Source organism: Octopus bimaculoides, chromosome 2 (assembly GCF_001194135.2).
Source record: "Octopus bimaculoides isolate UCB-OBI-ISO-001 chromosome 2, ASM119413v2, whole genome shotgun sequence".
Taxonomy (NCBI): domain Eukaryota; kingdom Metazoa; phylum Mollusca; class Cephalopoda; order Octopoda; family Octopodidae; genus Octopus; species Octopus bimaculoides.
Window position 1 is genome coordinate 191,505,824 of NC_068982.1, and position 10,609 is coordinate 191,516,432.

The 10,609-nt window shown below is 37.0% G+C and overlaps 1 protein-coding gene across 2 annotated transcripts in view; it reads right to left on the reverse strand.

Annotated features, from left to right (window-relative positions):
• LOC106871097 (galactokinase) overlaps positions 1 to 10,400 on the reverse strand; it is a 23,494-nt gene extending 13,094 nt beyond the window's left edge. Inside the window, exon 1 of one of the 2 annotated variants that reach the window (XM_014917397.2) lies at positions 10,268 to 10,400. In XM_014917397.2, coding sequence (XP_014772883.2) covers positions 10,268 to 10,372 — 105 coding nt within the window. In that variant the 5' untranslated portion in view covers positions 10,373 to 10,400. Of the gene's footprint in view, positions 1 to 3,619; positions 3,902 to 10,267 lie in introns of those variants that run through there. The other variant, XM_014917396.2, reaches the window with a different exon arrangement.
• Between the last annotated feature and the right edge of the window lie 209 nt (positions 10,401 to 10,609).

Sequence of the window (10,609 nt, forward strand, 5' to 3'; positions counted from 1 at the left end):
GTACATATACATGTATATGTATACATATACATCTCTCTCTCTCTCTCTCTCTCTTTCTTTCTGTCTCTCTCTTTCTCTCTCTGTGAAAGTATCTGTCACTACAGTATCGAAATGTGATTGTTTCAGTTAGTGGAATAGTTTCATTTTTAAAGTGAAAGTATTTGACATGAGTGTTTTTGTTTCACTTTTGACACGTAATACTTAAATAGTGGAGGAGATATTATGTTGCCGTGTGCTCGAACTCTGCAAGAAGTTAATAATTTTTTTTGACTAAAACACAACTGGAACCCTAAGTAAGGCATGTGTAAAATTTGAATGAAACACAGACAGACAGACACACATTCTCATTTTTATATATATAGATGACAGAACACAGTACTCAGTGAGAAGTATTTTTGTATCATTGAAAATAGGATGCTATTGTTCAAGATTACTGACTAGAAAACATTGCTTGGGGTTTAGTGACGAAGAATCACAGAAATAGAGAGGAAAAAGAAGTTTGTATGACATTGATGCCTTTCTGGAAGGTGCCAGAGACGTCAGTGGATGCAGCATGGAATTGAAACTATGCATAGCAGAATTAACCAACAAATTAAAGAATTTCAGCCTAAATTCATTAATAAGAGAAAATAGATCTAAGCAATCCCAAAAGATGTGGAAACTTGTTGCCTGTAAAAAACTTAGTATATGCATTTGAAATAGCATTGAATTAAAATTGCTATCTGTGTATTATACTAAATGTATATACATTGTTGAAAGACATGATGCTGTGTAATTGGCTGTGATAAAATCTCTCCATAGATTTTCATAATTAAAAATTAAAGACAATATATATATTATATATATTGTATAAAAGACTTTTGTAGTCACTTTTCTCTGTAACTTATCAAGCCTTCGGGTTTGTTTACAAAATTATACGTATATATGTATATATATATATATATGTGTGTGTGTGTGTTATATATGTCTAAATATGTAAATAACTATGTACATGCATCTGTGTATTTTCGTGTATAAATGTTTATGTAATACAGCGTGAAATTTTTAATTTTAATTTTAATGTATTAATTGACCTATATTTCGTATATGATTATTTACCATAACGTATTTGGAAACTGTCCTTCGATTTAAGGTTTTCTTCAATTTTACAATAGGATGAATTTATACCAAATTCATTTTGTTCATTGCATGCTTTAAGACTGTTGAAAGGACCACTAATTCACTAATTAAACTCTTGCACAGTTTTTTCCCCCACCTTTATTTTATTAAAATAATAAATCTCAGAGTATCTGGTACAATTAATTTGGCAGTAAAAATGAATATTGGTGAACGGAAAGGATTGAACATTTGAAATATTCAATAAAGAAAATAACCTATGACGTTAAAATAGGAATTAAACATTATTTTTTTTTTAGGTATGTCATTAATTTATCCCTTTTAGAAGACAGGCGAATGAAAAACAGGTGTTGAATGAAGATGATTGGAAATTTAAAGGTAAAAAAAAAGGCAATTTAATTAATTTTATTGAATTGTCTTTAGGGGGTCCTGGTGACGGAACCCCTAGTAGCACTTCTTACCAGAAATAGCAACCAAATCTTTCAAATTACATGCTGACATCTTTAAAAAATGTGTTGGGATGGTCACGGTTGGAGTGGCTTTGTTTGATTTGATTATCTGCCTTATGTAATTATATTTTGAGTCCTGTTGTTATTGTTTACCCTTAGGAAAATCCCCAGCTTTCCAATCTGTGACCTTCCTTTTTTAAGATGGTACAATGTGATTTGAGGGTCAGTTGGCTGTTACCTTTAGCATGATGAAAAGCGAACGTTGCTGTCTTGCCCTGAATTAATCTCGATCGATCAATAGCGTTCTAGCCGTGACAATCACCGTTTGATTATATTTATCATTGCATTGCCGTTTCCTTAAGACAATAAGATTTGACTGCTATTTATAGCAGGTCGAGCATCCAAATAAAGAGGCTGATTCATAAATCGATCGTTGCTGTTTTGATCGATCAGATCCATAATAAAATTCATTCCAGCCGTGACCATCTCGTCTATTTGCTAGGTGATATAAAGGATCAATTTAAGGCAAATTTGGCTCCTATTTCTAGCAGGTTAGCCGGAAAAAGTGCAACGAAACAGGAAATATTTATTGTTGAGGTCCACGTCAGCCTGGATCGACTAAACCTAGGATGAAAAGTGTTCCAACCATAGCCATCCCGTCATTGTTCTTTTAGCTATCATCTCTTTAGAACTACATTATCCATTTGTTGTATTAGATGGTCTTAGAATTATGAGATTGAATTAGCTGCTATGTCTAGCATGTGGAGCCCTTCACGTTGGTGACTTCATTTCATTTTCTCAGATTGTTCGGCGATAAAGTCTGTCATTAAAATGAAACATAATTTATTTCATTGAAATTTCTCATCGAAAACTCAAATGTCTGTAGAGATAATAGTAATTCGTAATTTCAAGGAATTAACTTCCAGTTGTCAAGATTTTCTGATGTCACATGGAATTTGGTGTCAATTATTGAGACGATTCCCTTTTGAATATGTTGCAAAGTTCAGTCGTCCTTATCTTCAAGTGGTTTTCTGTAAATCGTCGAGTAAAAGTTAAAGCAGAGCAATTTTCATTTTCACTCTCAAGAGACCATCTCCGAAAGAGTACCTTCTTGCTTTTTAAGTTATGAGGAAAGAAAGTTAAGATGGGGCATCAAACTGTAATTATGCCCCAAGACTCTATTGTTCTCGTGCTGGGATGAGGTTCCTTTTATTCTACTCTTCTTGAATAGTACCCTAATCGACTGGCCCCTTCCCCCAAAATTTCGGGCCTTGTGCCCAGAGTAGAAAAGAATATTTTCACGGCGGTAAATCAGCAAAACCCCTAACCACGTGTAAAGTGGTCTATGTTTCTATTTAGACCATTGGTTAAAATAAGATATTCTGGGGTCCACGCAACAAAATAATAAATCAGGGATCCATAATAGTATTTTAATGGCGTACTATACAAGAAGAGTGGTCCCGGTGCGCGCACTCGCATACACGCGCATCCGCGCTAGCGAGTCGTGACTAGTCGATCCCACGACTACCAAGCGCGAGTGCGCGTCATGCGCAAAGCATGTAAGAGGTTTTTTTCTAAACAAAGTAAATAATTTTTTTACACAAAGGGCATAACTACAGGGTTTTACCCCCCAGAATTTCATTAAAAAATATTCATTTTTCTGAAAGTTATGACCTCCCAAAGTCTGGGGGGTAAAACCCTGTAGTTATGCCAAAATGTCGGTACTACTAAAGCAGCGCGGACCCGAACTCGCAGTCGCGCGTCCGCGCTAGCTAGTCGTGAGTGGTCGATCCTAACTCTAAACACGTATTCATTTGCACACGCGGGTTAGGGATAGAGTTAGGGTCAGGATCGACCACTCAAGACTAGCTTGCGCGGACGCGCGACTGCGCGTTCGGGTCCGCGCTGCTTTAGTAGTACCCAAAATGTCTAGGTGCGTAATCATAATAGGAGAGGAGAAAAGGTAGGACATGACGTTTAAGCTTCCATCAAAATTACTTAGGAAAAACAAAAATAACTAACAGGATGGCTGACACCAATTACAAGACACCTACCATTGGGAATACAAATCCATTGTTATAGTCGGTGTGTTCTCCGATCAGGTTAACACGACCCGGCGCACAAGCTGCCACGTCGGGATCGCTATGGAATCGATCTCGGAATGCTGTTTTCGCTTCTTTCACTAAATCTTCTACATCCTCGAGGTGTGTAGCATCAGCCATTGTGGATCTGGAGGCAGATTATTCCGTCAGAGCGGACTCTCGATTCGGATCCGACGCTAAATTGACAAAATGTCAACAAGGAAAAAAAGGTGAGGCGGTGATAAAGGCGCGTTTAGAGGCAACCAATCAGAGAACACCGCTACATTTGACCAATCGGAATACAGTGTATTTCAACAAATTACGGTGACAAGGTGTGAATGAAGTCACATCACCACCGCCACCGCCACCGCCGCCACCACCACCTGTTGTTAACACCAATACTACCAATCATCACCGTCAACACCCCCACCAATATCACCACCATTGCCTAATTAATGACACCGTTGTAAGTGTATATATTACCTAAATAACATTTACTGTGTGGTGGTGGTGGTGGTGGGGGGATGGGGCACACGAGCTGTAAAAGTCGAATAAATATATTCTCCATAGAAAAGTATTTGGATTATTCTGTTTAAAGTCAAATTGCTTTTAAAACGACATAAAAACAAAGATTAATGAACTTTTCTTCCCCGAAATTGCTGGCCTCGTGCCATAAGTTGAAACCATTGTTGTTGTCGTTGTTGTTGTTACCGTTTTCACTACGCAGTGTTTTATAATATATTTTAAAGTTAACGGCTACTTTAAAGAATAAAACAAAATAAAATACAAAGAATAATGAGAAAGAAAGAAAGAAAGAAAGAAAGATCGAAGTTGATTCCTCTGCAATAATTGATACGATTTAAGTGGTGTTTAGTGAGATGAGTGAGATTGTTGAGTAAAACAGCAACAACAACTGCAGCAACAACAGCTGCAGCAGCAACAGCAGCAAAAAGCAACAATGAACACAATAACAACAACAACAATAATGTCGAAACTGATGGAGGAATTGTCCAGATTTAAAATGTCACCAAACGGCGACATTAAACATTTTCGAGTTGATTTTTAAAACGAAGGTCGTCGACGATGCTTATAATTGCAGTGAGAGAGAGGGGGGGATCTGAATGTAAGCATGGGGCTTGTTCTAAACAGTCTTGAAATTCTCTGCGAAATGAGAAAACAAGTGGAAACCGTTCACTTGTCTCAGTCGTTATTTCTGCAGACAACAAAGAAATAAAATTCCTCAACTTATTAATTTATTGTTGTTGTTATTATTATTATTATTATTATTATTATGTTGTTTTTTTTTCCTTCTTTCTTCAAATTTTCTCCCATTTCTCGCCGAGTGTTTTCCATACACTTAGGGCAGAGAAGCTCATTGTATGCATTCCCAGTTTACACACGCAAATTCACAGGTAAAATATGTATTTAAAAAGAATTAATACATAAATAAATTCATGAATGGATGTTGTTTTCACAGCGGTAATGCTCTTCTCAGTACATGAGTCGTTCCAGTTAACACGATTTTTCGCACTTCCTGTAAGGATGGTAGGCCTAATATCATTTTCAAATAGGTTTCAGTACCTTTTTTTATCATTCCTAGAGATCCTACAATCACTGGTATGGTAGTCGCCTTGAGGTGCCACATTTTTTCAATTTCTATTAGCAAGTCTTTATATTTACTGATCTTGTCAAATTCTTTCGCTGCTATATTATGATCACAGGGAATACTCATGTCAATTAATAAACACGTCTTCTTTGTCTGATCTTTTATAATAATATCTGGTTTATTAGCTTTTATAGTCTTGTCGGTATGTACGGGGAAGTCCCAGAGAATCAGTACATTATTATTATTATTATTATTATTATCATTCAGTCCTTCAGTATTGGTAGACAACATCATCCCCCCACACAACCCTCCTGCATGACATAGATAAAGAGACTTAGGCTGGAAAAGGTGAACGACGTGTCGTCTCCTCACACTGACGCTCTCTGTAGACCAATAATTGAAGCAACGCCTTTTATTACTACAAAGGCAGCAAGCTAGCACAAACATTAGCACCAGACAAAATGCTTAGCGGCATTTCGTTCATCTTAATGTTCTGAATTGAAATTGCATCAAGGTCAACTTAGTCTTTCATCCTTTCAGAATCAATAAAATATATACCAGTTGGATATTGGAGTTGAGCTAATCAATTTACCCTTTCCCAAACTTTGAGGCCTTGTGCCTATAGCAGAAAGAATTATTATTATTATTATTGTTATTTCTCTTTATCTCAGGTTTTGTTGGAACTCCTGGAGTCTTGCATGCATAGCGGGCTTACTACTTCCAGCCTATGGTACCATGCTATCCATTTTTTTCAGCTATCTAATACTTTCCTGATTATTCTGGCCGTGCCAAGGAGACAAACCTTTTGTAACCATCCCACTGGACACTCTATTCCAGTTTCCTTGATATACCTCTTGACATCTTCTGAATCTGTTCCCAAAGACCCAACAATAATTGACCCTCTCTTCACCTTCTTCATTTTCCATAGCTGGGCTATTTCATACTTAAGAGGGTTGTATCTATCTATCTATCCTTTCACCTTCCTTCTTGACTATTCATGGGTCAAAGGGGAATCACTAGCATAGCTAGTGGGGGTGGTAGGGGTGGTCCGCCCCATGCCAGCATGCTACATTCACTTACTATATGAGTAATGCTTTCCTCTTTTGATTTGCATAATCTCTTTTGGCTTTTATTCAATAAGTCCTTAATGCTTGATCTTGTGCAGCTACTAACAAATTTTCTGTCTCTCTCTTCAGCTTTCCCTTCTGCAGCCATAACCATGTCTCACTACAACTATTTGCTGAAACTATCTTTAAGAATCTACCATGCAACGCTTTCTCCTGCCAGTCACATAATTTCTGTTCTGTTTTCTGGTTTTTAAGTTTGTTGGGTGTTTTGGTTTCTCTATGTCTTGCTGTGACTCTAGCAGCTTTTAATGAACTTTCTTCACTATTACCGACATAGGAGTCTATATCTATTCTAGCTAACTCCATGCAGTTTTCCACTGATATTAATCCTCCTCCACCTTCCTTTCTAAGTAGGTATAATCTTGTTATCCTTGCCCTAGAAATGAGGGAGTATTCTTCTTCTTCTTCTTCTTCTTCTTCTTCTTATTATTATTATTATCATCATCATCATCATCATCATCATCATCATCATCATCATCATCATCATCATCATTATTATTATTACCATCATCATCATCATCATCATCATCATCATCATCATCATCATCATCATCATTATTATTATTATTATTATTATTATTATTTGCAGAGTTCTAAAATATATTTGAACTTCCAGTGGCAGAAACGCCCCCACCCCTTTTTAAGGCTGATCTCGGTGAGGTTCAATTCACTTTACTTCACATTCTTTCGAGTGGATAAAATAAATACCAGTGAACTACTGAGACGGGAGTGTTATTCAGTTATATTAATGAATATTATTTCACCTCTGACATTCATTATTGATTAAAGCCAGAATCGCAGACATCAAGGAATCACATTTCTAGCTGAACCAGCAGACCAGTTTCAATTCCTAGTTCCTAATATTTATGGGAAAGGCATGAATGCCATGTCACCTCATCTTATCCCAAACACGTATCAAGCAAAGACAATAGTTTTTAAAACTGATTTCTTACTTTGACTTCAGGGAAAAACTCCAGACAAAATGGCGGATAAAAAGCCAATAGAATTGATTTCAAGTAAATTATTGTTACTTTGATCCCAGAAGGACAAAAGGTAAAACTGACCTTATCCAGATTTGAACTCATAACTTAAAATGATGTAACAGGTTACCACAAGGTATTTGACCAGATCCCTCTCTGGAGCCACCCTGGATAAAGTGGGATGGCATCATGCCAGCAATGGCAGTGAATTGGCAGCTTGGTTAGAGCAGGAGTTTTCCAGTTCTTTACGTTCTGACTTCAAACTCAACTGAGGTCAATTTTAACCTTAATCCCCTCAGGAGGGGGGGGGAGTGTCAATAAAGCCAGGTACCAGACCATGACCGTGAACTGACACAGTTGTAACAACATCAGACAAGATATCTTGTGGTATTTGTTCCACCTCTTTGTGTTCCGAGTCCTTAGCTGATAGAGTAGACTAAATCCATTCTGGTCCAGTTTAGTGAAATTGTTTCAGTGGAATTTGAAACATGGCTACCAAGAGCTCATCACTGACCTGTAGGAGTTTGATTTAATATTAGTTTCAAATTTGGGCACAAGGCCAGCAATTTTGGGGAGGGGGCAAGTCAGTTACATTGACCCCAGCACTCAACTGGTACTTATTTTATTGACCTCTAAAGAAGGAAAGCTCAACCTCAGTGGAATTTGAACTCCGAATGAAATGCTGCCAAATATTTTGGCCAACGTGCTAACGATTCTTCCAGCTCACCATCTTAGTTTGGTTTAATGTCAAGTCCTAATAAGAAGCACAAGGCTGCCACCTAGTGGCTACTTTATGGACCTAAGAAAATCGAAGTTATCCTTGGTGAGATTTGAAACCAGAACAGAAAGAGACATTCATCTTAGAGACAAGGCTAGAAATTATTGTAAAGAGATGTGATTTAATTGATATCAGTTAATTACTGGTACCTTGTGATTTGGACTAATGGTGGCTGTGGGATCTTTTATGATGTTGCCAGATTTGCTAGAAATAGCAACCAAATCTCCTTCAAATCACTCCCTCTGTCATAACAAAGAGAAGAATATATTAAATGATACCGTTCCAGGTACATAATGTCTGAAAATAAGAGGAGCTGGTGATGAGAGAAACTCCTTTTGATCACAAGATTTCTTGGTTAAGATTGAATAAAAGACAAATGAGAGATAATTTTATCAATTAAAAAGGTTGTAGAAGTCTGATTGAACACTCAATAAGGAATATAACTTGAATACAGTAACATAATAGTTGGGCGCTCCACCGATTCCACCAGTCTGTCACTTAACATTGGCTACTAAACATATTCAGCCATGATCCAGATATTTTCAGAGAAAGTCCATTCAATGACAGGACAAGCAACGCACAGTGGGAATTTTAACTCAGAATTTTACTGAATAGCACACGACATTTAGTTGGGTGCTCTACCGACTACCTCATTCCTTTACTTCAAATATTAGGGGATGACGGGAATCAATTTAGTCGACATTTTATATTCTGTTCTGAGTTCAAATCCCGCTGAGGTCGACTTTGTCTTTCATTCTTCCAGGGTCGATAAAATAAAGTACTGAGGTGGGTTTAATATTTATATAATACATCCAACATGAGGATGGAATTGTAACAGAAGAGTAAGATATTTGCATTCGATCAGTGCTTTATCGATCACATTGATTGAATGTAAATCTCAATGAAATTTAAACAATGAAGGTCTCATTTAACGATCTTCCTTTAAAAAGAGAACCCTAGTTTTTACTGGAGTGATATCTAATTAAATGGAGTAGACAGGCCTCTATTTCCGTTATTTAACACTGAACTCACCTCTCACCTTTTTTTCCTTTTATTTTCATAAGTTATGTCTTTTCGCACCAAATCTTTCGGTTCAGCGAGATTGGACAAGGGACATAACTACGACACAGCTTTCTCCTGATTTTTGACAGAATCACTGAATGTATAAGTAGTTATCTCCCTTTTTCACTCTCAATTTCTTATTCCCTATCAGATCAATAACAGGGACCACTAAATATACTGAATCGATTTGATTGGACTCTGATCAATCTGTTGCACTGATATTTCGAAAGCAATATTAAAAATAACTGCTTTGCTCTAAATCAGCTGTCAATATTAAAGTACACTGGATTCTGCATCACCTAAATATACATTTGTGTGTAATCAACTGCCTGTCTCTCTGTCTGTCCGTCCGTCCGTCTCTCTTCCTCTGTCTGTCAGTGGTGGCTCATAGATAAAATTAGTGGGGAGGAGGGGTGCTGCTTCAGAAAACTTTTAGCCATTGTTTTAATATTGTGTAAAAGGAAACAAACATATAAAAGTAATATTTATACATAAACTTGATCGGTTGTGTGTTTTAGCCACTGTCAGGCAGTGTGTTTAATTTGTTCACTGACACTATCGCGAATTCACCCTAGCTTTTCAAAAATCACCCCAAAATCACAAAATAAAGGGGGAAAATCTGCCCTATTTTTCAAATGCTGGCAGCAACACTGAAGCTGGAAGCAGGATAATAATCCAATTCTACACTTTATCACATTCAAGAATATAAACATGTTTTTAAGCACAACACATACGGAGTCAAAAAGAAACACTACCTTTCACCAGCACACCAGGGTCGGCACTGCGTGAACCACAGTGCTCTCTCTCCCTAGCGTACAGCTTCCTATCTCGGACATGTGAGCATACGCACAACAGGAGAGGAGGCGCTGAGGGTATTATGTGACCATGAGGGGGGGCCCAAAAAGTTTGAGAACCTCTGACATAAATAAATCATATTTAACTGTTATTTTTAGCACACCTCACAACCACCTCAAAGCTCAATGATAAAAAGAAACAAACATTAAATAAACAATTTAAATATGTTTAATTACAAACTAAATATGCTTAAAAAACAAACATTTAACTTACAGTTATCAGTTTTAAAATATCCTCTTCTGTTTTCAGTGTTTCCATAATAGAAGCGAAGTTACTGGAGCTTGCTGCCATAATCACACAGAACACAGAAGACAGCATCAAATTTGTGAAAACGAGCTTCCTCGTAAATAAAAGACTGTTTAGATTCGCTTGTTACAATGGCAACAGGCACGCTGAGTTCTCATGTTCCGCTTCTTACTATCGGAACAGCCATGAATGTGTCTGTGACTTACGATTGGCTAAAATTACCAAAATTTTCAAACTTTAATTATTAATAACTCTTTATTTATCGATTTATAACGAAAATTACTAACGATTCTGCCAGCTTTCCGCCTT